This window comes from Pseudophryne corroboree, chromosome 10 (genome assembly GCF_028390025.1).
Source record: "Pseudophryne corroboree isolate aPseCor3 chromosome 10, aPseCor3.hap2, whole genome shotgun sequence".
Classification (NCBI taxonomy): domain Eukaryota; kingdom Metazoa; phylum Chordata; class Amphibia; order Anura; family Myobatrachidae; genus Pseudophryne; species Pseudophryne corroboree.
In genome coordinates, this window is record NC_086453.1 from 15157822 (window position 1) to 15184057 (window position 26236).

The window sequence follows — 26236 nt, forward strand, 5'->3', positions numbered from 1 at the left end:
TCCCTCCCCTGATGCCTAAACCTAACCTTCCCCACTCGGTACCTAACCCTAACCTTCCCTTCCCCGATGCCTAAACCTAACCCTCCCCACTTGGTGGTTAACCCTAACCTTCCCTTCCCCGATGCCTAAACCTAACCCTCCCCACTTGGTGCCTAACCCTAACCTTCCCTTCCCCGATGCCTAAACCTAACCCTCCCCACTTGGTGGTTAACCCTAACCTTCCCTTCCCCGATGCCTAAACCTAACCCTCCCCACTTGGTGCCTAACCCTAACCTTCCCTTCCCTGATGCCTAAACCTAACTCTCACCACTTGGTGCCTAACCCTAACTTCCCCTTCTAAGTACCTAAAACTAGCCCTCCCTCCCCGGTACCTAGCCCTAAACTTCCCATCCCTGCACCCTCAGAGACGGGACCCGATCAGAAAACACGAGGCCTGTTTATTATAGGACTGTGCTGCATTCTGCCCCACTGTAAATGACCCATAGGGTGACGGTGACCAGGGTATAATACATTGGGACATTTAATCTGTGGCATAAAGGGTCATTTGTCCCACCAGACCTCCGAGTCTCTTTCAGTTGTGGCAGAAGATATTTATTATCTGTGGACGTCAACCTATTGTGCCTCATTTCAGCAGATCATTTTCTCAGAAACCCTCTGCAGGGGTCTATCCCCTGTATCTGAACATTTCTCCTTTCCAGGAATCTCCCTGACTGGCGCTGACAACGTCTCATTGCACATTGCATAGACGCGTTTCTCCGCCTTGTCGGTCTGGTTTCACTCAGCCTCATAATCTGAGACAGCGGTAACGGCGGCCACTCAGTGCATAGGCTGAAGGAGGACACTGCAACACTCTTATTCTCCCTATCCTATTATTCACGCTTTTCTCTAAAAACATGGCATCTGGGGTGGTGCCCTGGTCTGGGAATTGCTGATCCGTACGGAGGGGACATGACTAAAATGATCAAATCACAGCATTTTAGCCCCATCCCTTACCCGCAGAGCTGCGTTTCACCGTGCTTTGTCGCAACAGGGGGTGGGGCCTAATGTCGTAATGAGCCCAGCCCTGTCCACCGGAGTGGACAGCTTCATCTCATCTCCTGGCTTCTCCCAGAAATCAGAACCATGAGGTGGGCTTAACGCCGAGTTACACCTACTCTGTCCCAAGTGGAGAGACGGCTGAGATGTATACGCAGGCCCTCAGTGATATTCTAGGTCAGGGGTTGTCAACTCCAGTCATCAAGTACCAGCAACGGGCCATGATTTCTGGATTTCTTTAATCATGCACAGGAGAGTTAAGGGGTCTCTGCACTAAGCATTGGAGAGAGATAAAGTACCACCCAATCAGCTCCTAACTGTCATAGCATTGGAAAGAGATAAAGAGGAGAGAGATAAAGTACCATCCAATCAGCTCCCGTCAATTTCCAAACTCAGCCTGTAAAGTGACAGTTAGGCGCTGATTAGCTGATACTTTATCTCCGTCCACTTTATCTCTCTCCAAGGCTCAGTACATAAACCCCTTTATCTCCGTCCACTTTATCTCTCTCCAAGGCTCCGTACATAGACACCCTAGGGTCAGTAATTTACCCTACCTGATTCCACAGACAGAAACCCTCAAAGCACAAGTGATCCCTCTCTCCCTGCTATCCTGATGTCAGGATATGGAGGGGTTAAAGTGTCACATGCTGCAGGTGTGACCCCTGTAGGTACGGGTGAGGATTGGCAAATTCGGGTGTGGTTAGGGAAGGTGGGAGACGTAGCTGATTGGACGTCCGCTACTTTCCCACACTCGGAATCGTGTCAGAAATCACACGTCTCCTGACATCCAACAAAGCAAGATGAGGGTAACTGGGGCCTTGCTCACAGCCGCCCAAATCCCTGTCCCAATCCTGCGCACCTATGCTGAAGCTCAGGTGAGCCCACGCCCGCTTTAGGAATGTTAAACACTACAGTCATCAGGACCTCAGCACAAACACCAGGACTATTGGGGGTCATTCCGAGTTGATCGCTAGCTGATGTTGTTCGCAGCGCAGCGATCAGGCTAAAAATCAGCATTTCTGGGCATGCGTATGCTCCGCAATGCGCACGCGCGACGTACGGGTACAAAGCCCTTTGTGGTTGTGCACAGGTTGTAGCAAAGTTTTCAGTCGCACTGACGGCCGCAAGAAGATTGACAGGAAGTGGGCGTTTCTGGGTGTCACCTGACCGTTTTCAGGGAGTGTTTGCAAAAACGCAGGCGTGTCTGAAAAAACGCAGGCGTGGCTGGGCGTTCGCTGGGCGGGTGTATGACGTCAAATCAGGACAGGAATAGGCTGAAGTGATCGCAAGCGCTGAGTAATTTCAGAGCTACTCTGAAACTGCACAAAAAAACTTTGTAGCCGCTCTGCGATCCTTCCATTCGCACTTCTACTAATCTGAAATACACTCCCAGTGGGCGGCGGCATAGCGTTTGCACAGCTGCTAAAAACTGCAAGCGAGTGATCAACTCGGAATGACCACCATTGTCAGGTGGGAAATACATACCTCCCAACATGACCCTCTCCAGGAGGGACGCAATGCTCTGCTTCTGGACTTTTCTCTTAATTTATGATTGCCGGCACCTGTGTTGAACAGGTTAATAAATAAGAAAGGTGTTTCACCACAGGTGAGGGGAATCATAAATGAATAGGGAAGTCCAGGAACAGAGCATTCTGTCCCTCCTGGAGAGGGTCATGTTGGGAGGTATGGAAATATAACACATAGAGGCCAGGTAGACCTTAATTTCCATCCATCTACATTTCTCCATCCAGACAGGTGGATTCATTATGACCTCAGGTAGAATGAGTGATTAATCCACCTGTGCCTGTGTGCAGGGAGACCCACAATACACCTGGCGGCACCTGAGGACAGGTAGGAGCTGCTTACACAGGCGGCATATGTGTGACTGGATGAGGTTTGGGGCACCGTGTTATTATATAGACAGGTGGTGTACGGTGGGCAGGTGAGACGTGTCTCCCTGGCTGCAGATGCAGGGTAGGCGGATAGGCTGTGGTAACTCTGCCACATATGATTGGTCTATGGCTGTAATCTAGTCAGTGTGCAGTGTAAATGATATTATTGCCCCCCCCCCCCAGGCCCCATAGGACTGTCCCCCAAGACCTTGGTGCACTGCAATTACCATCATGTCCTACAATATTTACTGAAATAGCGCAAATACTACATTCCAATAATCACGTCTGAAGTATGAAGAGAGACTAAGGGGTACATTTACTAGGCAATTGAGAAATGATAGACAGCATCTGATTGGTTGCTAGGGGCAACATCATCCATTCTCTGAAGCTTTAGTAAATTTCCCCCTAAGAATTGGATCTGACACGCAGTCTTGGGGAAATGTTATTGTACAGTTGATCAGTAATAAAAATGGGGACAAATCTTGGAAACCGGGGACTGTGGGAGTTTGTCAGGGACAGCTGGCAGCTATGTGCACGCAGGGAAGCTGGGGGAGTGGGAGTTACGGTCTGGTCTGTTGTCTATTCTGCCCGTTCCCAGTGCCAACACATCCCTCCGCACATGTGATGTCAGTGGGGTTGATTTGCTTTTGGGTGATGCCCAGTCATAGGGGGGAATTCAATTGTTTGAAAAGTCGGTTGGGTGTCTGTCTATTAGATAGGAAAAAAACAGACTCCCAACTGACTTTTAAAACAATTGAATACCCCCCATAGAACCTCATATTTCTGTGGCTGGATGTGAGCGGTACCCTCCACGTGACTACTACATACAAGCGTCTGTGTGCGGGCTGCTAATTAGTACTAAGCTTCGTATGCGAGGAATGTGAGGGGAAATGGTGCGTAGCATATTGCATACTGTCAGCCGTCACTGCTCGGCACGCACTGTACAGACCCAGGCCTGGCTCTCATTTAGCTGGAATGAACTTCCTCGTTGGAAGTAATTGTTTTCCCCCCGCTCTGAGCTATAGGGATTGTTGTTTGTGTATATCTGCTCTGTGCGCAGATTGAGTCCGCTTCGCAGAACGTCTCAGGGCCGGATCTAGGGGGGGGGGGGGCGAAGGGGGCGACCGCCCCCCCCCCTAACACAGTCATAGCCACGCCCACTTTTGAGCAGAAGAGAGCTCTCCGGGGAGAGCCTGAGGCAGAACGATGTGCTGCAGCTTATACCACAGCAGCACAGAGGAGCCAGGAGAGCAAGGGTTACAGAGCATTTGCCCCTCACTTGCTGGTGTGTGGGTACTAGGGCTAATAAATACAATTACCCCATACCACAGTCACATGTACATAGAACAATCACAAAGCTCTATCTCAGTCTCACTCAAAAAGTTCAGTCAGAATTGAGAGAGGAGGAGTTAGGATTGCAGATGGGAGGAGTTGGGACTGTAGAGGGAGGAGTCAAGTTTAAACAGTAAACCCCCCCCCCCTAAAGAAAAGTCTAGATCCGTCCCTGGAACGTCTCGGCATAAAAATCCGACAGAGAACAACTGTCAAAAAGTTAGTTTAATATTGTGCACTGTAGGGTAAACCGTACAGTCTTTTAGTTTCTGTACAGTCACAATTACCCGTAGAGTTGGTTACGGCATGCTGCCATATTTCTCCGAGAGACCATCCCACGGGCCAGGAGTCACTGGGGCCTACACTGGTGCCAACAATTAGCAATTCGATTTTATCTGTTTCGCAAGACAGACAATAAAACAAATGTTTACTTGATGTCGGTCACACGGAAAAGATGGCGCCTGCAGCAATAGCTTTTTGTTGGCGCAATAGACGTGAACATGTGCTGGCCACGTAGTGGGAATAAAACATGGCGGCTGTCCATCAGGGGGAGCTGAGACCCTAGAACCACTATATAAAGTACAGGTGAGAGGTGACAGTGTTACACTATATACTCCAGCCAGCGGGAAGGGGTTAAGGACGCGTTCCCTGCGCAGTTCCCGGGCTCGAGGAGACATTTGTCTTGTAGATGCAGAGATACTGAAGCCGCTTCATGTACAGCCAAGTTACATTCCATGCCTGCGGCTGTGGGACATTCCTGTGAGCACTGGGGGTGAGATGGGCCGGGGACTGTCTGTACATGAAGGTGCACACGTCCTACAGTCTGCAAACTACTCTGAGACACGGGGGTGGCAGCAGATTGGTGACCCTAGGGCGGTCAGTGCTAAGCTGCCTCTGCCCCACTGTGCATGCGATATTTACCCCATCCAGGGGTGTATATTTCTAGCCCACATATCTCGTTATTAAATGGATTTCCGCCATCTGATAACTTATTTCCCCGGCTGTCCTGCAGATGTTGCTGCATTCATCCCTCTAGTTACCTCCTGTGGTTATTAGTTATCATTATGCAGTGTGGCTTTTACGCACCTAATAGAGGATTATGCTATGGAGATATATGTTCTAGTACAGGGACCCGGGACAGGATGGGGCATCTCAGTCTAACCCTGCCCCACACTACTCCGCCCTGCCCCTGCTGTGTCTGGCCCCGCCCCTACCCCACACTACTCTCCTCCGCCCCTGCTGTCTGGCCCCGCCCCTACCCCACACTGCTCTGCCCCTGCTGTGTCTGGCCCTGCCCCTACCCCACACTGCACCATCCCACCCCTGCTGTGTCTGGACCCACCTCTACCCTGCCCATGCTGTGCCTGGCCCTGCGCTTACCCCACACTGCTCTGTCCCACCCCTGCTGTGTCTGCCCCTACCCACACTGCTCTGCCCCGCCCCTGCTGTGTCTGCCCCTACCCCACACTGCACTGCCCTGCCACTGCTGTGTTTGGACACATACCTACGCCACACTGCTCCGCCCCACCCGTGCTGTGTCTGGACCCACCCCTACCCCACACTGCTCTGCCCTACCCCTGCTGTGTATGGACCCACCCCTATCCCACACTGCACCGTCCCACCCCTTCTGTGTCTGGACTGACCCCTACCACACACTGCTCTGCCCCGCCACTGCTGTGTCTTCACCCACCCCTACCCCACACTGCTTCGCCCTGTCCCTGCTTTGTCTGGATCCACCCCTACCCCACACTGCTTTGCCCTGCCCCTGCGCTGTCTGGCCCCGCCCCTACCCCACACTGCACCGTCCCACTCCTGCTGTGTCTGGACCCACCTCTACCCTGCCCATGCTGTGCCTAGCCTGCGCCTACCCCACACTGCTCTGCCCAACCCCTGCTGTGTCTGGCCCCGCCCTCCTTCTCGGACTGATGCTCCTCCCCCACCCTGTTCCTCCGCTAGGTCTGTCTCGTCTTCTGAATGCATACGCAGTAGGAGCCGACTACCACTGTACATGTATTCAGGAGATGGGACAGACTTTACCAGATTATTCTATAGATATATATTCAGTGGCTGGTGTTATATGTTGATTGTTTGGGGTGCACTAAAAAGTACTTAGTTATCACCACAATATCATATATTGTGTACAAAGGAATAGTCTGCAGGTGTCACAGATTATGGGGCAGGTGTATCGAGCATTGGAGAGAGATACGTGAAATTGCCCAAAACCGCTTCTAGCTGTCATTTATGTAGCACAGTTTGTGAAATCATAGGTACTGCTTAATTTTATTTCTCTCCAAGGCTCGATGCATCTCCCCCTATAATATTGTGTAGCCAGGAGTACATTGTATTTCCATGATTTATGGTACATAAAGTGCTCATCCACTGGAGGCTGCAGTATGTGTGCTCCCAGGTTCAGGCTGTCTGTCCCTGTCAGCAGCGGAGTGCATTGAAGTACAAAGGAACACATGGGTCACTTGGGGTCAGCAGTTTGGCAGAAACCTCATTTCCTACAAGAACTCAAAATTAGGAAACAAAAAAAAAAGAAAAAAAGTCATGACTAGAGACGCGGCCAATGACTGCAGTGACCCCTGCGGGACGGTTCTGTCACTTCCAGAAGAACTAAAAAAAAATTATTTCTAAAACAATTACATAACAATCAAGAAATATATATTATAAAAATAAATCTATATATAATATACGTTGTATATGGCAGTATAGCGCAGCGATCCGTAATATATGTTCCTGCACCTCATTCCTTACAGGTAATGTTTATTTGTCCCCAAAAACTTTTCTGCTTTCGCCTCTCTCTGACGCAACCGATATTGTCTCAGTTGTAGGTGATGACGATGATGGTCCGGTTCCTTATTGGCTTCCTGCTCCCAGTAGCGCTTTTCGCTGCTCCGCCTCCCATTAACAGGCTGGCCCTGTTCCCCGACAAGAGCGCATGGTGCGAAGCTAAAAACATCACCCAGATTGTGGGGCACAGCGGCTGCGAATCGAAGTCTATCCAGAACAGGTGAGGGGAGCGCTCGTGTTATATGTGACGGTACTTGTGCACGATGCATGGGTGGCTTTATAACATAGGTTACTAAGTCTTGTGCAGAGCTGTCTCCGCCTTTATAGCTCTGCATAGAGGCTCTGCACCTGCCGTGTAGCTATTTTCTACCTCTAGGGGGTCTATTCAAGAAGCAGTGAAAAGTGTGGAGAAGTGAGCCAGTGGAGAAGGTGGCCATGGCAACCAATCAGCTGTTACGTATCATTTTACAGAATGCACTTTATAAATGTTACGTCAACACTGATTGGTTCCCATGGGCAACTTCACCTCAGGCTCACTTCTCCACTCTTTTCACTGCTTCAGGAATAGAGCCCTGAGGGGTACATTTACTAAGCAGTGATAAGAGCGGAGAAGTGAGCCAATGGAGAAGTTGCCCATGGCAAACAATCTCGCACTGAAGTAACATCTATAATTTGCATACTATAAAATGATACAGAGCTGCTGATTGGTTGATGGGGCAATTTCTCCACTGGCTCACTTCTCCGCTCTTATCACTGCTTAGTAAATGTCCCCCTAAATGTGGTAAGGAGTAGTTTATGGACTGCGGACTTGGCGTGTTCTCCTGGACTAGCGACCTCTCTCCTTCCTGTCTCTCCGGTGACTGACGTCAGCCGGACCAGGATAGATATACTGGATGTGGGACTCTATTGTAAAGATGTTTCAGTGCATCGTTCGTTATCATGCCGGGCAATCTGATTGGGGTCTACCGCGACCAAAAAATGATCGGGATCGGCAAATTGGGGATATTTAACGAGCAGAGTTTCCAGATTCCTTGACGGATCGCCGATCATCAATGGTCACCGATTGGAGTTACTGATGGGGTGTTTGGGGAAATGTGGCGCTGTTGCGTGGCCCGCGTAAGGCTTTTCTACAATCGCATATGTGTGTCAGTATAGCACATGCGCGTAGATGAGAGCCACCCAGGGGGTAATACGCTACAACACTTGTCACACTGGAGCGGGTGAGATTGCGCATGCCCAGTAAAACTTTTGCCCAGGAATGTGGACAGTACGTACAGCATTGCGCCAGCCAAGATGGAGTCAGGCTTTTATCTAAAACTGCGCTAGGCGACAGGTCGCTGTCTCCTACTTTTGTAAGAAGCAACAGTAACTGAAACTTGGGGGGCTGTAGAAGAAATAGTAGATTTCCCTCCGTGATAAGGGAATGAGCTGCATATTGGGGGTCATTCCGAGTTGATCGCTCGCTAGCTAGTTTTAGCAGCCGTGCAAACGCTATGCCGCCGCCCTCTGGGGAGTGTATTTTAGCTTAGCAGAAGTGCGAACGATTGTGCAGCCGAGCTTTGCAAAAACAGTTTGTGCAGTTTCAGAGTAGCTCCAGACCTACTCAGCACTTGCTTCAGCCTATTCGTGTCCGGCTTTGACGTTATACACCCGCCCAGCGATCGCCCAGCCACGCCTGCATTTTTTTCAGACACGCCTGCGTTTTTGCAAACACTCCCTGGAAACGGTCAGTTGACACCCAGAAACACCCCCTTCCTGTCAATCTTCTTGCGGCCGTCAGTGCAATTGAAAACTTCGCTACAACCTGTGCACAACCACAAAGAGCTTTGTATCTGTACGTCGCACGTGCGCATTGCGGGCCATATGCATGCGCATAAATGCCATTTTTTCACCTGATCGATGCGCTGCAAAAATCGGCAGCGAGCCTCGGAATGACCCCCAATGCTCTTTATCACAGGAGACGGATAATGAAAGGTCTATGAGTGGTGTCCCGGGTGAGCTGGACTATAGGGGGAACCCCGGATCTCCATATAGTGTATGATCACATGACATCAGGGGACAGGTGACGGCGATTCCTGTGTAATATTCTCACTGATTTCTCCTTGCAGGGCCTGCCTGGGACAGTGCTTCAGTTACAGCGTCCCCAACACGTTTCCGCAGTCTACCGAGTCTCTGGTTCACTGCGACTCTTGTATGCCGGCCAAGTCTATGTGGGATGTGGTCAGTATCGCTCAGTGTGTAATGTTATGTAGTGTGACTGTATGTTCTATCAACCAGAGGTCGTATTAGTGCCAGCCAGGGTCGTCTGGGTCTACATTCCACTGCGGCACTGACATGTGGGGCGGACTAGCTTTGTGCTGGGCGTCCCCCCGCATGTCAGGGAAGAAGATCGTAGCTGTGCTAAATTTAGCACAGCTACGATCAACTCGGAATGACCCCCTTAGTGTCTAGATTCAAAGCAGAAATGTTTAAAGTGCAAAACTAACCTGGTTTTGCCTTTTTTTATAAACTGCTGCTTTAATCTAGTGGTTGCTTTGCGACATCTAGTGGCTGCGTTGTGACGTATTGTGGCTGCATTGCGGCTTCCTGCAGCTCGCAGACTATTACATAGGACCCCGCCTTCTAATTAGCTTCCAGTTAAAGCGCATCGATGAGTCACCTACTAGCGACATTTAATAATGTTTCTGAAGTAGGTTTTAAATGCAGCTTTAGTTAAAAACCATTAATTGGATAATTTTTGCTGATCTATGAGAACCTGGGAATTTAATACTCTGATATTTTGCAGTAAAAAGGATTCTATAGAAACCACTGGAAAAAAATTCAGTTGCACATTTGATGCATAAGCCCCATATGGTTTAGTGCAAGCTTGCTCCTAAATGCAATGATAGCCAATCGCAAAGCTGCTTTAATTGTTGCCCTTCCGCCAGACAGATAAAAGCTAACTGCGGATTGGCTGCTAGGATTTAGTGCAAGCTTACATCCTTATGCAATAATTATACCCGCCCCATGGGTGTAATCTTTGTGGAAGAAGCGGAACCAATGATATTAGGGGTTACAATGTGTGTGCAAAACCCCTTTTAGTATCATCTTACCTCTGGAATAATTTGGCATGAGATTTTACTTTTATTTTCTACTCCCCAGCGAATGGTATCGCAGTCTGCTTTGAATGCCATCTGTACGGCACAAATGTACTCAACCTTTGCCGTCTCTTAACAGGTAACGCTGGAGTGCCCTGGTAACGAAGAAGTCCCACGGGTGGACAAGCTGGTGGAGAAGATCCTGCGTTGCAGCTGTCAGGCATGCGGGAAGGAACTGAGCCAAGATGGAGCCATGTTTAACGTTTATCTGAACACGGCCGAGGAGACGCTCTCTCCTGCGGAGAACATCGGCCGCCACCAGCAAGGGGGAGAGTCTCCCCATATCGCTCCGCGTGATGGCAAGAGTGAGGAGTAACGAGGTCTTCAACCTCAAGGACTTGCTTCTCTCTCGAAGAACCTACCACAGAATACAGCACTTTCACCCTCCCTCGGACCAGAGCCTACACCAAGTGCCACCACGGTCTACAGAACTTTCTCCGCACCGCCCAGTCCCATTACACCTCACGTAGCTAAGGACATTTCCGATACACGCTCCAAGCCAGCTACCACCCCACCTAACCAGATAATATTTGAACATTGGACCTCATATTGTACATCTAGCCGAGTCCACTTCTGCAGGAACATTGCATCTTCTCTGGTGCAGACTGATGTACAGAACTCTGATGTTCTGTTCTGTCAGGCGTCCGATAACTGCACGAAAGCCGCCAGGTTTTGGTCATTGCAGAGGTATGAACGGGTTTCCATGCTTCAAAGCCTTAAAAGTATTACAGTAACTATTATCCCACCGGAGTTTGGACGGAGGTATTATAAAAATTGAGTATTATCTGGGAATAGCACGTTGAATTCAGCCACCGGGTTCTCTCACATTCGCTGCATAGATCTAATTGCCCCACCTTCAGGGTGTTTAGAAGAAGCCCACACACAAGAAATTCACAAGCCAAAACGTATTATTCCTTTCATGATGCCTAAGTAATCCACTTAGCAGAAGCCGGCCAATAATGGCCTTTTATGATCTCGAGGATCTATGCAATATGGATATTTGAATCTACTTTAAAGTTTCTTTCATAGCACGGACATTCCAGACTTCTCCGTAGGTCCTGGTAATAAATAGCATCTGCCTCGGTAGAGGCGCTTGTGGCTCTCTAATTAATAGAATTGCATGATTCCTCTTAACACAACGCGTTTCATGTGCCCTGGAAATGGTGACTCCGGACTCTGTGATACATGAAATTAAAGATAAATGTCGCACTCCTTGTACCAACGTACAAAGTGTAACAGAACAACTATGTAACGTTCCTTTTAGCAGGCCAATGGGGAGTTGTTTTCCCTACTGCACCAAATGGAGAAATATCACTGCTGTGCTCACTATGACCCTGTCCAGTTATAAATAAAGTTTGTTGCCACACGGTCAGGCTGAATGACTGCGCTCGCGATGCTGGTCGCCGGTGTGTAACCCCGTCTCTTCATTACTATACAGTGTCCCTAACATCTCCCCTTTTAAACTTGTTATTTTTTGTAAATAAACACAAAATATAATCACAGCGGAGTTTGTGCACGGCATCTTGTTTGGCGCGGGACTGGAACACGGGTGACTATTATAGATTATTACAGGCAGTAGAGCGGTTGCTGTTATACGGATATATAAGTAGGCTTGCCATAATAGCCCTTTAATCTGGGACAACTATGATTTATACAGGTTCTGTGGCTGCTTAAGACCAGGTGAAATGCAGGCTTGAATTTACCCGGCCACAGAACCTGTGTAATTCATAGGTGACCCGGATTAAAGGGATATTATGCCCTGACAATATATAATGGAATACTTCAGTATCAGGGTTCCGTTTGATGTCTCGTCAGTGCAGGAGGTGGGGTAAAAGCGGGGTCACCATGTTTGGGAAAATAGAAACGCAATACGGGGACGCATTGCACAGCACAAGGAACGACACAGCAAATACTGAGGCTACCACGCTCACTGCCAGTAATACCCCCATTCCCCATGATATAATAGGCTGTGGTTCTTCAGTCGTTAGGGCTTTGGTGCCCCATGGGGCAACCGCTGAGGCCAGCCTCTGTGCACTACAGTATAGAGGCACCAACGCCGCTCAGTGACTATAACCAGCCTAGGCGCACCTCCACCACCCAGTAAATGTCACCAGCCTGGGCACACTTCTGCTTCTAAGAGGTTATTATGTTTTACCGCTGGTGGGGTAGGGTAGTTACTGTGGCATCATCTAGTTAATGGTGTTAGAACGCCACTGTGGGAGTCTTCCAGCTTCTCATAGACCTGTGATCTACAAGTATTTCAGAGCACCTGCACCGCTAGCTAACTCTCAACGGCTGGTGGGCTATGTGACGCATCCCCTCCACTCAAGCTCCGCACCGTGAGAACCAGTGTGTATAACAGTGAGTACGGCTGTACCTCTTTTACCACCGATAAGCCAGGGAAGATGTCCGGGAGACGGATGAATATTGGGAGAGTCCCTGAACCTCTGGAAGAGTAGGTGGTTCTCCAACATCTCGCCCACTTCCTAGTGAAGTCTTCTAGGTTCAGAATCCAAGGGAATATTACTGTAGCCTGTCTGGGGTAAGCGGTGTTGTACTGGCAGCAATACACGACTTGGAAGGACTGATATTCCCACAGGGGCCCTAATGTTGCATCCGAGAGGGGATCGGCCGCTGAGTGAGCATTTCAGGGGCATGAGACCGCCCCAGGCTGTGGGATACTACACAGTGTTGGAGGTGCAAGGATCAGGCTGTAGTGCAGCGAATTGCCCCCTCTCTACAGAGCCAGTGGACTGTAGTGCAGCCAGACGAGGGGCCTCATTTGCCTGTGTTGTATCCACACATTGATTGGTGGATTGCTGGAGGACTGTAGGAAACCAGGGGAGGATTATTTTCTTTTCTTGACCCACACTGATAGGAGGCTGATTCCTAATAGTGGGGAGAAAGGGGTACAGTGTCTGATAAGGGATTTGGCGGTGTTACAGATCTGCGGAATGATTTTCTATGATGGAGGGTAAGGAATAATGGTAGAAAGTTGGTAATAATAATCGGGTCTGATTTTATACCACTGGGGCCAGACCTGGTAGTGGAGAAGTGAGCCACTCTTTACAGTGCTTGCTACATCACCCCCATATTCACATGGAACTGGTAGAGTTCCAGACCCCACAGGATTTAGTTTCCTGATGATGTAGGGTTTGTCTGGACCCTGATATGGGGTGCAATATTGGGAATAGATTGTCCACTCTTCTGGTAGCAGTGGTAAAGGAAGGACCCCTCCCCCTGGATTAGGGATATGTTACAGTGTCTAATGGAGAAGCTCAGTTTTCAGGAGGGGGTAAGGTGTTTCCCCATATGGCACAGAGCGTTACTCTCTTAATAAAATATAAAAACATATTATTTTGACGTAAAAAATGTTTTCAAACGCTGCATTTAAAATTGCTTTAGACTATGAGTGAATCACTTATTAATGCTTGTGTCCTGTTAATGGGGCCGATTCAGACCTAGGGGGTCATTCCGAGTTGATCGCTAGCTGCCGTTGTTCGCTGCGTAGCTAATCTGCGCATGTGTATGCACCGCAATGCGCACACGCAACGTACGGGTACAAAGAGCATCGTGGTTTTGCACAGGTTCTAGCAACGCATTCAGTCGCACAGCCGAACGCAGGGAGATTGACAGGAAGAGGGCGTTTCTGGGTGTCAACTGACCGTTTTCTGGGAGTGTTTGGAAAAACGCAGGAGTGGCCGGGCGTATGCTGGACGGGTATCTGATGTCATTACCGTGTCACTCGTTGCAGCAATCATCGCACAGAATAAGTAACTACAGGGATGATCTTGTTCTGCACAAAATGTGTTTTCAGGCGCTCTGCTGCACAGGTGTTCGCACTCCTGCAAAGCGAAAATACACTCCCCCGTGGGCGGAGACTATGCGTTTGCACGGCTGCTAAAAACTGCTAGCGAGCAATCAACTCGGAATTACCCCCCTGCACTGGGCAGCGATTTTTGCACTGCTGCGATCAGATAGTCTCCGCCCACAGGGGGGTGTACAGTATTTTAGCTGTGCAAGTGTGCGATCGCATGTGTAGCAGAGCTGTACAAACAGATCTTGTGCAGTCTCTGCGCAGCCCAGGACTTACTCAGCCGCTGCGATCACTTCAGCCTGTCCGGGGCCGGAATTGACGCCAGACACCCGCCCTGCAAACGCCTGGACACGCCTGCGTTTTCCCAACCACTCCCTGAAAACGGTCAGTTGACACCCACAATCGCCCTCTCCCTGTCAATCTCCTTGCGATTGCCCGTGCGAATAGATCCTTCGCACAAACCCGTCGCTGACTGGCGAACCCCTTTGCAGCCGTCTGTCGGACCTGCGCATTGCGGTGTATACGCATGCGCAGTACGAATCCGATCGCCCGCTGTGCAAAAACGCACAGCAGCAATCAGATCTGAATTACCCCCCAATGGGCCTAATTCAGACCTGATCGCAGCAGCAAATTTGTTAGCATGTGCACTGCAGGGGAGGCAGATATAACATGTGCAGAGAGAGTTAGATTTGGGTGGGTTATTTTGTTTCTGTGCAGGGTAAATACTGGCTGCTTTATTTTTACACTTCAAATTAGATTGCAGATTGAACACACCCCACCCACATCTAACTCTCTCTGCACATGTTATATCTGCCTCCCCTGCAGTGCAGATGGTTTTGCCCAACTGCTAAAAAAATTCCTGCTGCGATCAACTTGGAATTACCCCCATGGGGCCTAATTCAGAGTTGATCGCAGCAGCAAATTTGTTAGCAGTTGGGCAAAACCATGGGGGTCATTCCGACCCATTCGCACGCAGCGGTTTATTGCTGCGGTGCGAACTGGTGCAGAATGCGCATGCGCGGCGGGCGCAGTCCGCGTGCACAACGTTGCCCGGCGACAGGGGTTGCCAGGTTACGTCGTGACTTACAAAGGAAGCGGTCGCAGAGCCAACCGCTAAGAAGATTGACAGGGAGGAGGCGTGGCTGGGCGGATCCGGACCGTTTGGAGCCGTTTTTGGGGAGTGGTGAGTATAACGCAGGCGTGTCCAGCAGAACGGAGGGTGGAGGAGTGACGACAAGGCCGAGCCCAGCATCGCTGGATCCATCGCACAGGGCTGGTCTAGTTTTGTGTTAATTTTTTTTAGCACAGCAGGGCTGCACAAGCGATCGCACCTCTGCTAAGCTAAAATACACTCCCCCATAGGCGTGGCTAGTTGATCGCAGCAGCAGCAAAAAGTTGCTGGCTGCGATCAACTCGGAATGACCCCCCCATGTGCACTGCAGGTGGGGCAGATGTAACATGTGCAGAGAGAGTTAGATTTGGATGGGGTGTGTTCAAAATGAAATCTAAGTTGCAGTGTAAAAATATAGTAGCCAGTATTTACCCTGCACAGAAACACTATAACCCACCCAAATCCAACTCTCTCTGCACATGTTACATCTGCCCCCCCCCCCCTCAGTGCACATGGTTTTGCCCAACTGCTAACAAATTTGCTGCTACGATCAGGTCTGAATTACCCCCATTGTGCGCTGAGCCGGTGATAACAGGACAGGTTTGTCGTCGGCGCTTGACACCTGTAAAACTGGCTCCCCCATGTTAAAGGTTAAAGGTTATCGGTCCTTGGACGTGTACAACCGCAACATTCATGGCCGACAGCTAAAACAATGTCTTTTTGCCCTATAATGAGGCATATACTGTAGGATAAGCGCTAAGAATAATCATTTCAGTTCCCACAATGACAATAAAAACAACATAATATAAACAGTAATGACCGGATCATCCTGACAGCAATTAATCGCACATCCCACTAAGCTTTCCAGGGAAAACAAACGGCCTGCGGGATATTATATTGCAGTAATGAGTTTTATGAGAGTGCTGATCCCAGATTACAGCGCAGATGTGGAACGCAGCTCATTAGAAACAATTAGAAACCCAGTGATTATAAAATGAACATCGCTCTAGTAAAGCCCTGCGCGTAGCCGCTCTTTAAGTCACGCACATCGTCTCCTGGGCACCGCGTCTGCGGACTCAGACATTGCACTTGGACATAATAGGATTATGTGTCCTCATTCACCAAGCATTATTGCCACCATATGGCCCAACACAGGCGCTCCGCCATGCGTAGCGATTCACACTTTTTCCTGAATTTCGCATAGTATTTGCTTTGCCGCTGCATACAGTCGCTCACCGTGTACCTGGGACATTAGACTAGTACTTTTGTTGCAGAGGAATTGGTTTAAATTTGCAGATTAAGCATAGCGATGTGAGGCACGAGGCATAGTGATGCGAGGCATGAGGCATGCTGCGGGTCGCTAGCATCTTTTTTCCCTCTTTGCCCAGATTGGTGGCTGAGTCACACACAGCAGCTACATCTCATGTCATCACCAGCGCGCTTCCAGGCGGATGCACTTCGTACATCCCAGAAAGCTGTAATTGACCTGATAGTGATCCGATACTGAGTCTTCACACACAGCACTCGGAGCACTGGTGCTGGCAGGAGGCATCTATTTCCTACAGACGCCTCCTACAAGACCAGGAGATTTGTTGTGCGGTATTGCATAGCCGCTTTCTTGCAAGTGTGCAATAACAACTAGCAGTGTCGTTTCTAGTGGCGGGCGAGCCGTGTGACAGCATGGGGCGGACGCCACGGCACTTTTCCCCTGTCCTGATGCTCCCTACATACCCCTGGAAATGAGTATTACCCCTGGCAACTAGCATTACACACCTCTGGCAACTAGCATTACCCCTGACAACTAGCATTACACACCTCTGACCAGGGCCGTAACTAGGTGTGTGCGGAAGGGGCACCGCACATAGCGCTGCTAGGTAGGGGGCGTTGTTAGCAGCACTTCTCAATTACCTGTTTTAATTACTTTCACTTGCTGCTTCCCCCCTTTTTGAAGCCGAGCATCTCCTGACCACCCCTGTCTCCTACCCCCACCACTTCTGTCATTAATACCTATACAACATTCATGAACTCCACTAAAGATTTCTTCTGAGTAGGGTGTTTGACTAGAATTGAACAGGTTATAGGTTTGAATCCTGGGTGGGGCAGTATATTGAAATGTGTCATGTAATAAAGGGTATCGTAACTGAATAACATTGAGCTCTCAAGTAAAGTACATGAATGTGGTATAAAGAGGATTTGTGTCCAAATCCATTTTCGTGCAGTGGTCTATAAATGTGTGTGTATTATATTATACAAATATAAAAATGTGGTAAGGGGTATCATAGCATGGGCTTTCTCTGGGATCAATCTTATCATGCCCCTTACCCACGAAGCATGCACCTTATGTCCCTATTGGAAAAATGGGGAGGGGGCACCAATTCTCTCTCTTGCACAGGGCACCAAAAAGTCTAGTTACTCTGCCTCTGACAACTAGCATTACACACCTCTGGCAACTAGCATTACCCCTGACAACTAGCATTACCCTTAGCAACTAGCATTACACACCTCTGGCAACTAGCATTACCCCTGACAACTAGAATTACCCTCAGCAACTAGCATTATACACCCCTGACAACTAGCATTACCCTCAGCAACTAGCATTATACACACCTGACAACTAGCATTACCCTTAGCAACTAGCATTACACACCTCTGGCAACTAGCATTATTCTTGGCAACTAGCATTACACACCCCTGACAACTAGCATTACACACCTCTGGCAACTAGCATTACCCTTAGCAACTAGCATTACACACCCCTGACAACTAGCATTACCCTCAGCAACTAGCATTACACACCCCTGACAACTAGCATTACACACCTCTGGCAACTAGCATTACCCCTGACAACTAGCATTATACACACCTGACAACTAGCATTATTATTGGCAACTAGTACTACACACCCCTAGCAACTAGCATTACACACCCCTGACAACTAGCATTACCCTCAGCAACTAGCATTACACACCCCTGACAACTAGCATTACCCTCAGCAACTAGCATTACACACCTCTGGCAACTAGCATTACCCCTGACAACTAGCATTATACACACCTGACAACTAGCATTACTCTTAGCAACTAGCATTACACACCCCTGACAACTAGCATTATACACACCTGACAACTAGCATTATTCTTGGCAACTAGTACTACACACCCCTAGCAACTAGCATTACACACCTCTGGCAACTAGCATTACCCCTGACAACTAGCAGTATACACCCCTGACAACTAGCATTACCCTCAGCAACTAGCATTACACACCTCTGGCAACTAGCATTACCCCTGACAACTAGCATTATACACCCCTGACAACTAGCATTATACACACCTGACAACTAGCATTACCCTTAGCAACTAGCATTACACACCCCTGACAACTAGCATTATTCTTGGCAACTAGTACTACACACCCCTGACAACTAGCATTACCCCTGACAACTAGCATTATACACACCTCTGGCAACTAGCATTACCCTAAGCAACTAGCATTACACACCCCTGACAACTAGCATTATTCTTGGCAACTAGTACTACACACCCCTAGCAACTAGCATTACACACCTCTGGCAACTAGCATTACCCCTGACAACTAGCATTATACACCCCTGACAACTAGCATTACCCTCAGCAACTAGCATTACACACCCCTGGCAACTAGCATTACACACCTCTGGCAACTAGCATTACCCTTAGCAACTAGCATTACACACCCCTGGCAACTAGCATTACACACCTCTGGCAACTAGCATTACCCTTAGCAACTAGCATTACCCTTAGCAACTAGCATTACACACCCCTGACAACTAGCATTACTCTTGGCAACTAGTACTACACACCCCTGGCAACTAGCATTACACACCTCTGGCAACTAGCATTACCCCTGGCAACTAGCATTACACACCTCTGGCAACTAGCATTACCCTTAGCAACAGTGGCGGACTTAGGGGGGTGGGCACCAAGGCACGTGCCCCCCCCCCCTGTCATTTTTAGTAGATTTTTGCATTTTATTTTTTTTAAGTGCGCACGGCGGGCGCGGCGCGCACTTCCGTTATGATGAGGCTGCTGCAACTGCTAATGGTCCAGGATTGGCTCCCTTGAGAAACGTGACATGCAGTCAGTCAGTGCATGTCACGTTTCTGTGCAGAGGAGCCGAGCAGGAGGAGGTCCCAGCTTCAGCCCGCCGCTGCCGCTACTGAGGGACAACACCGTCCGTGACCCAGCCGCCAGTCACACAGCGCTGCGCAGCCGGCCCTGATCACCCCCTTCCTCCTCCCCCACATGGAGAGCCGTGGCACAGGCAACAGTGCCCGATCCGACCACCCGCCCTTTTCAGTTGAGCCTGACAGGGGATGTGACTGCTATGGGGCATGGACTTTTTACAGGTCCCGCCGCTCCCCTGCAACCAGACACCTGTATTGTCTTCCAACACTGGTACTTTAGCCCCACCAGCTGAGCTCTCCCCAGAGCTCAGCTCCATGCTGCAGAGTGCACGCTGCACGGAATCTAGGATTTCCACCCCTGTGCCTGCCCTGCCACCTGCTCAGGACCTAGGTGAGTGCCTTGCCGTAATGTGTAAAAAGGGGACTGGGGGACTCTGTCTGCCGTAATGTGTAAAAAGGGGACGCGGTCTGCCGTAATGTGTAAAAAGGGGACGCTGTCTGCCGTAATGTGCAAAAAGGGTACGCTGTCTGCCGTAATGTGTAAAAAGGGGATGCTGTCTGCCGTAATGTGCAAAAAGGGGATGCTGTCTGCCGTAATGTGTTAATAGGGGGACGGTCTGCCGTAATGTGTAAAAGGGGCTCTACCTGGTGTAGTGGCGCTACTGTGCGGGCGTAATTTGAATAATGGAGACTATTGTGCACCGTAGTATGAATTGGTATTATTTTGTGGCCACACCCCTTCCCCATGAAGCCATGCCCCTGTCTTGCATGGGGAGGAGGGAGGCGCCAATGCCATTTCTTTCACATAGCGCCAAAATGCCTAGTTACGGCACTGGTGGGTACCTATCAGGAGCAGTGGGTACTCGACTGGACTGTACTCCTGGGCACCTGGCTACACAGCAGAAGTGGGTCTGATGTCAGAGGGCTTCCAGTTCAGATGGAGATGCTTAATTCAATGTGTGTATATATATAGCCAGTTGGTGCTTCCCTCCCCTCTGTAGAATAACATATCCCCCCCCCCCCACCACCACTATTGGCCTTCCATATGGAGGAGACACCCTCACTGCTGCCCTACCCTCCATATCCCCCCTTCCCTCCTCCTACTGCCCTTGTTGTGAGGCCACGCGCACGTTCATGGGACTGCACGCTGAAGGCGTGCCCCCCCTGTCATTTTTTCCTGGATCCGCCCCTGCTTAGCAACTAGCATTACACACCCCTGACAACTAGCATTACCCTCAGCAACTAGCATTACACACCTCTGGCAACTAGCATTACCCTTAGCAACTAGCATTACACACCCCTGACCACTAGCATTACCCTCAGCAACTAGCATTACACACCTCTGGCAACTAGCATTACCCTTAGCAACTAGCATTACACACCCCTGACAACTAGCATTATTCTTGGCAACTAGTACTACACACCCCTGGCAACTAGCATAACACACCCCTGGCAACTAGCATTACCCCTGGCAACTAGCATTACACACCCCTGACAACTAGCATTATTCTTGGCAACTAGTACTACACACCCCTGGCAACTAGCATTACACACCCCTGGCAACTAGCATTACCCCTGGCAACTAGCATTACACACCTCTGACAACTAGCATTACACAACCCGGACAACTAGCATTATACACCTCTGGCAACTAGCATTACCCCTGGCAACTAGAATTACACACCCCTCGCCATGAGTATTACCCCTGGCAACTAGCATTACACACCCCTGACAACTAGCATTACTCCTGGCAACTAGCATTACAAACCCCTGACAACTAGCATTACACACCCCTGGCAACTAGCATTACACACCCCTGACAACTAGCATTACTCCTGGCAACTAGCATTACAAACCCCTGACAACTAGCATTACCCCTGGCAACTAGCATTACTCCTGGCAACTAGCATTACACACCCCTGACAACTAGCATTACCCCTGGCAACTAGCATTACACATACACACCCCTGGCAACTAGCATTACCCCTGGCAACTAGCATTGCACACCTCTGACAACTAGCATTACACACCCCGGACAACTAGCATTACCACTGGCAAATAGCATTATACACCTCTGGCAAGTAGCATTACCCCTGGCAACTAGAATTACACACCCCTCGCCATGAGTATTACCCCTGGCAACTAGCATTACACACCCCTGGCTATTAGCATTACTCCTGGCAGCTAGCATTACACACCCCTGACAACTAGCATTACCCCTGGTAACTAGCATTACACACTCCTGACAACTAGCATTACTCCTGGCAACTAGCATTACACACCCCTGGCAACTAGCATTACCCCTGGCAACTAGCAATATACACCCCTGACAACTAGCATTACCCCTGGCAACTAGCATTACTCCTGGCAACTAGCATTATACACCCCTGGCAATGAGTATTACTCCTGGCAACTAGCATTACACACCCCTGGCAATGAGTATTACTCCTGGCAACTAGCATTACCCCTGACAACTAGCATTATACACCCCTGACAACTAGCATTACCCTCAGCAACTAGCATTACACACCCCTGGCAACTAGCATTACACACCTCTGGCAACTAGCATTACCCTTAGCAACTAGCATTACACACCCCTGACAACTAGCATTATTCTTGGCAACTAGTACTACACACCCAGTAGCGGATCTTGCCACGGGCAAGCAGGACTTTTGCCCGGGGCGCCGCCTTCCGGAGGGCGCTGGCGCCATCTGGAGGGCGCCGCACTGTGGCAAGATCCGCCACTGCTGCCCGCTGTGTCCCCCGTCCGCCTCCGCTGCCCGCTGCCGTCCCCGTTCGCCTCCTGTGAAGGGAACTAGACGCTATGCGTCTAGTTTCCCTTCGTGGAGAGTAACTTTGCTGAGCGGTGCGCGATGACGTCATCGCGCACCGCACAGCAAAGGTCCTCTCCACGAAGGGAACTAGACGCATAGCGTCTAGTTTCCCTTCGTGGAGAGGACCTTTTGCTGTGCGGTGCGCGATGACGTCATCGCGCACCGCTCAGCATTCAAGCGGCGCTAGCAATGTACAGGGGGCGTAACTGGCCACGCCCCTGTATTAGGCCACACCCCTTTTCCTGCCTGGGGCGCAGAGCGCCCTTGAACCGGCCCTGTACACACCCCTGGCAACTAGCATTACACACCTCTGGCAACTAGCATTAACCTTAGCAACTAGCATTACACACCCCTGACAACTAGCATTACCCTCAGCAACTAGCATTACACACCCCTGGCAACTAGCATTACACACCTCTGGCAACTAGCATTACACACCCCTGACAACTAGCATTACCCTTAGCAACTAGCATTACACACCCCTGACAACTAGCATTATTCTTGGTAACTAGTACTACACACCCCTGACAACTAGCATTACACACCCCTGGCAACTAGCATTACCCCTGGCAACTAGCATTACACACCCCTGACAACTAGCATTATTCTTGGCAACTAGTACTACACACCCCTGGCAACTAGCATTAAACACCCCTGGCAACTAGCATTACCCCTGGCAACTAGCATTACACACCCCTGGCAACTAGCATTACCCCTGGCAACTAGCATTACACACCTCTGACAACTAGCATTACACACCCCGGACAACTAGCATTACCACTGGCAACTAGCATTATACACCTCTGGCAACTAGCATTACCCCTGGCAATTAGAATTACACACCCCTCGCCATGAGTATTACCCCTGGCAACTAGCATTACACACCCCTGACAACTAGCATTACTCCTGGCAACTAGCATTACACACCCCTGACAACTAGCATTACCCCTGGCAACTAGCATTACTCCTGGCAACTAGCATTACACACCCCTGACAACTAGCATTACCCCTGGCAACTAGCATTACACACCCCTGACAACTAGCATTACCCCTGGCAACTAGCATTACTCCTGGCAACTAGCATTACACACCCCGGACAACTAGCATTGCTCCTGGCAACTAGCATTACACACCCCTGACAACTAGCATTACCCCTGGCAACTAGCATTACACACCCCTGACAACTAGCATTACTCCTGGCAATTAGCATTACACACCCCTGTCAACTAGCATTACCCCTGGCAACTAGCATTACTCCTGGCAACTAGCATTACACACCCCTGACAACTAGCATTACCCCTGGCAACTAGCATTACACACCACTGGCAACTAGCATTGCACACCTCTGACAACTAGCATTACACATCCCGGACAACTAGCATTACCACTGGCAATTAGCATTATACACCTCTGGCAAGTAGCATTACCCCTGGCAACTAGAATTACACACCCCTCGCCATGAGTATTACCCCTGGCAACTAGCATTACACACCCCTGGCGATTAGCATTACTCCTGGCAGCTAGCATTACACACCCATGACAACTAGCATTACCCCTGGTAACTAGCATTACACACTCCTGACAACTAGCATTACTCCTGGCAACTAGCATTACACACCCCTGGCAACTAGCATTATCCCTGGCAACTAGCAATATACACCCCTGACAACTAGCATTACCCCTGGCAACTAGCATTACTCCTGGCAACTAGCATTATACACCCCTGGCAATGAGTATTACTCCTGGCAACTAGCATTACACACCCCTGGCAATGAGTATTACTCCTGGCAACTAGCATTATACACCCCTGGCAATGAGCATTACTCCTGGCAACTAGCATTACTCCTGGCAACTAGCATTACACACCCCTGGCAACTAGCATTACTCCTGGCAACTAGCATTACACACCCCTGGCAATGAGTATTACTCCTGGCAACGATCATTACACACTCCTGACAACTAGCATTACCCCTGGCAACCAGCATTACACACCCCTAACAACTAGCATTACCCCTGGCAATGAACAGTACCCCTGGCAACGAGCATGACACCCATCTCAGAGCATGATACCCCTGGCAACGAGCATGGATCCCAGCGAGTATGGATCCCACAGCATGAAACCCCTGGCAACAAGCAAGACATCCAGCCCATGAAACCCCTGGCAATGAGCATGACACTCAGCATTTGAAACCCTTGGCAACGAGTGGGTAATTTAAAAGTAATTAGAAGCTTTACTGTAGGGCATAATGTATCACGGCATTGCGGTGTGTGGCATAATATGGTGCAGAGGGCATTACTGTGTGGGCCTTAATATGGTGGAGTTTATCTTTCTCCTTGCGGTGACCGAGGTCTTTTGGTGCAGGGTCAAAAATTAGGGTGTGAGGTAGTCTTTTCCTGCAAGGCCACACTCATTTTAGCAAGACCATGCAAATTTTAGCAAGGTCAAGACCCCTCGCGCATATTTGTGTTATTTATATCTAGGGATGGGGGGGGGGGGGGCGGGGCGCATCTTTATTATGTCAATGGGGGGGGGGGACATTTTTTTATGTCAATGTGGGAGGAGCACATTTTAAAATCTTGCACTAGGGCCCTCATTCCGAGTTGTTCGCTCGCTAGCTGCTTTTAGCAGCATTGCACACGCTAGGCCGCCGCCCTCTGGGAGTGTATCTTAGTTTAGCAGAATAGCGAACATAAGGTTAGCAAAACTGCTACTAAATAATTCTTAGCAGTTTCTGAGTAGCTCCAGACCTACTCACAGATTGCGATCAGCTCAGTCCGTTTAGTTCCTGGTTTGACGTCACAAACACGCCCTGCGTTCGGCCAGCCACTCCCCCGTTTCTCCAGACACTCCCGCGTTTTTCCCTGACACGCCTGCGGTTTTTAGCCAACGCCGGGAAAACGCTGAGTTGCCGCCCAGAAACGCCCCTTTCCTGTCAATTATTTTCCGAACAGCAGTGTGACCGAAAAGCGCTGCAGATGCCACAGTAAAACTGCTGCGTTTTGTGTTAAATAACTAAGCGCATGCGCCCTGCGTGCCTTGCGCATGCGCAATTTGCAACAAATCGCAGCATAGCGAAAATCGGCATTGAGCGAACAATTCGGAATGACCCCCTAGGAGACAAATTGTTTAGAAACAGCCTCGCCACCTAGATCAAAATCAGGCCCAGATAACGAGGCCACAGTTACTGCAGTACCAGGTATGCCCAGCAGGCGGCACTGTAGAGCCATTACATTCCCTTTTCCTGTTTGTGCTGTAGAACAGAGCCCTGTGACCTATTTCAGGTCACTCGCCGTATAAAAGAACAATCATATTACACGGATGGTGATATGAATAAGGCATCACATTATACTTATTACATATGGATTATGCTGATAATATGCACAAAGAGAAAACAAAGTTGCCTTATGGTGGTGCACAATATTTATAAAACATAACTTTTCATTCATAGATTTGTTAAAAAGGACTTGCATGTCTCTGAGGCCTCAGAAGAAGCTTTTGCGAAACGTGCGTTAGGTGTGCGCACATGGTGTCCACAATCTAACTCAATATACAATGCAGTGAATATACGCTATACACGTGTTCCAGGGAGGGCGTGATTTATAACATGTGTTCTTAAGAGACTATGGGGGTCATTCCGAGTTGTTCGCTAGGTGCATTCGGTCGCTGCGCAGCGATCAGGCAAAATAATGGCACTTCTGCGCATGCATATGCAGCGCAATGCGCACGTGCGACGTACTATTACAAAGAAAGATGTAGTTTCACACAAGGTCTAGCGACGCTTTTCAGTCCCACTGGTGGCCGCAGAGTGATTGACATGAAGTGGGCGTTTCTGGGTGTCAACTGACCGTTTTCAGGGAGTGTTTGATAAAACGCAGGCGTGCCAGGATAAACGCAGGCGTGGCTGGGCGAACGCAGGGCGTGTTTGTGACGTCAAATCCGGAACTGAACAGTCTGAAGTCATCGCAAGCGCTGAGTAGGTTTTGAGCTACTCTGAAACTGCACAAAAAAACTTTGTAGCCGCTCTGCGATCCTTTCGTTCACACTTCTGCTAAGTTATAATACATTCCCAGTGAGCGGCGGCATAGCGTTTGCACGGCTGCTAATAACTGCTAGCGAGCG

General features: G+C 49.5%; 1 protein-coding gene across 3 annotated transcripts in view; it reads left to right on the top strand.

Moving 5' to 3' along the window:
• Positions 1-11691, top strand: part of NBL1 (NBL1, DAN family BMP antagonist) — a 39457-nt gene extending 27766 nt beyond the window's left edge. For 2 of the 3 annotated variants that reach the window (XM_063942140.1, XM_063942142.1), the window contains exons 2-4: positions 7088-7272; positions 9161-9272; positions 10269-11691. In XM_063942140.1, the coding sequence (XP_063798210.1) occupies positions 7097-7272; positions 9161-9272; positions 10269-10505 (525 nt within the window). In that variant the 5' untranslated portion in view covers positions 7088-7096 and the 3' untranslated portion in view covers positions 10506-11691. Of the gene's footprint in view, positions 1-2788; positions 2887-7087; positions 7273-9160; positions 9273-10268 lie in introns of those variants that run through there. The other variant, XM_063942141.1, reaches the window with a different exon arrangement.
• Positions 11692-26236: the final 14545 nt, after the last annotated feature.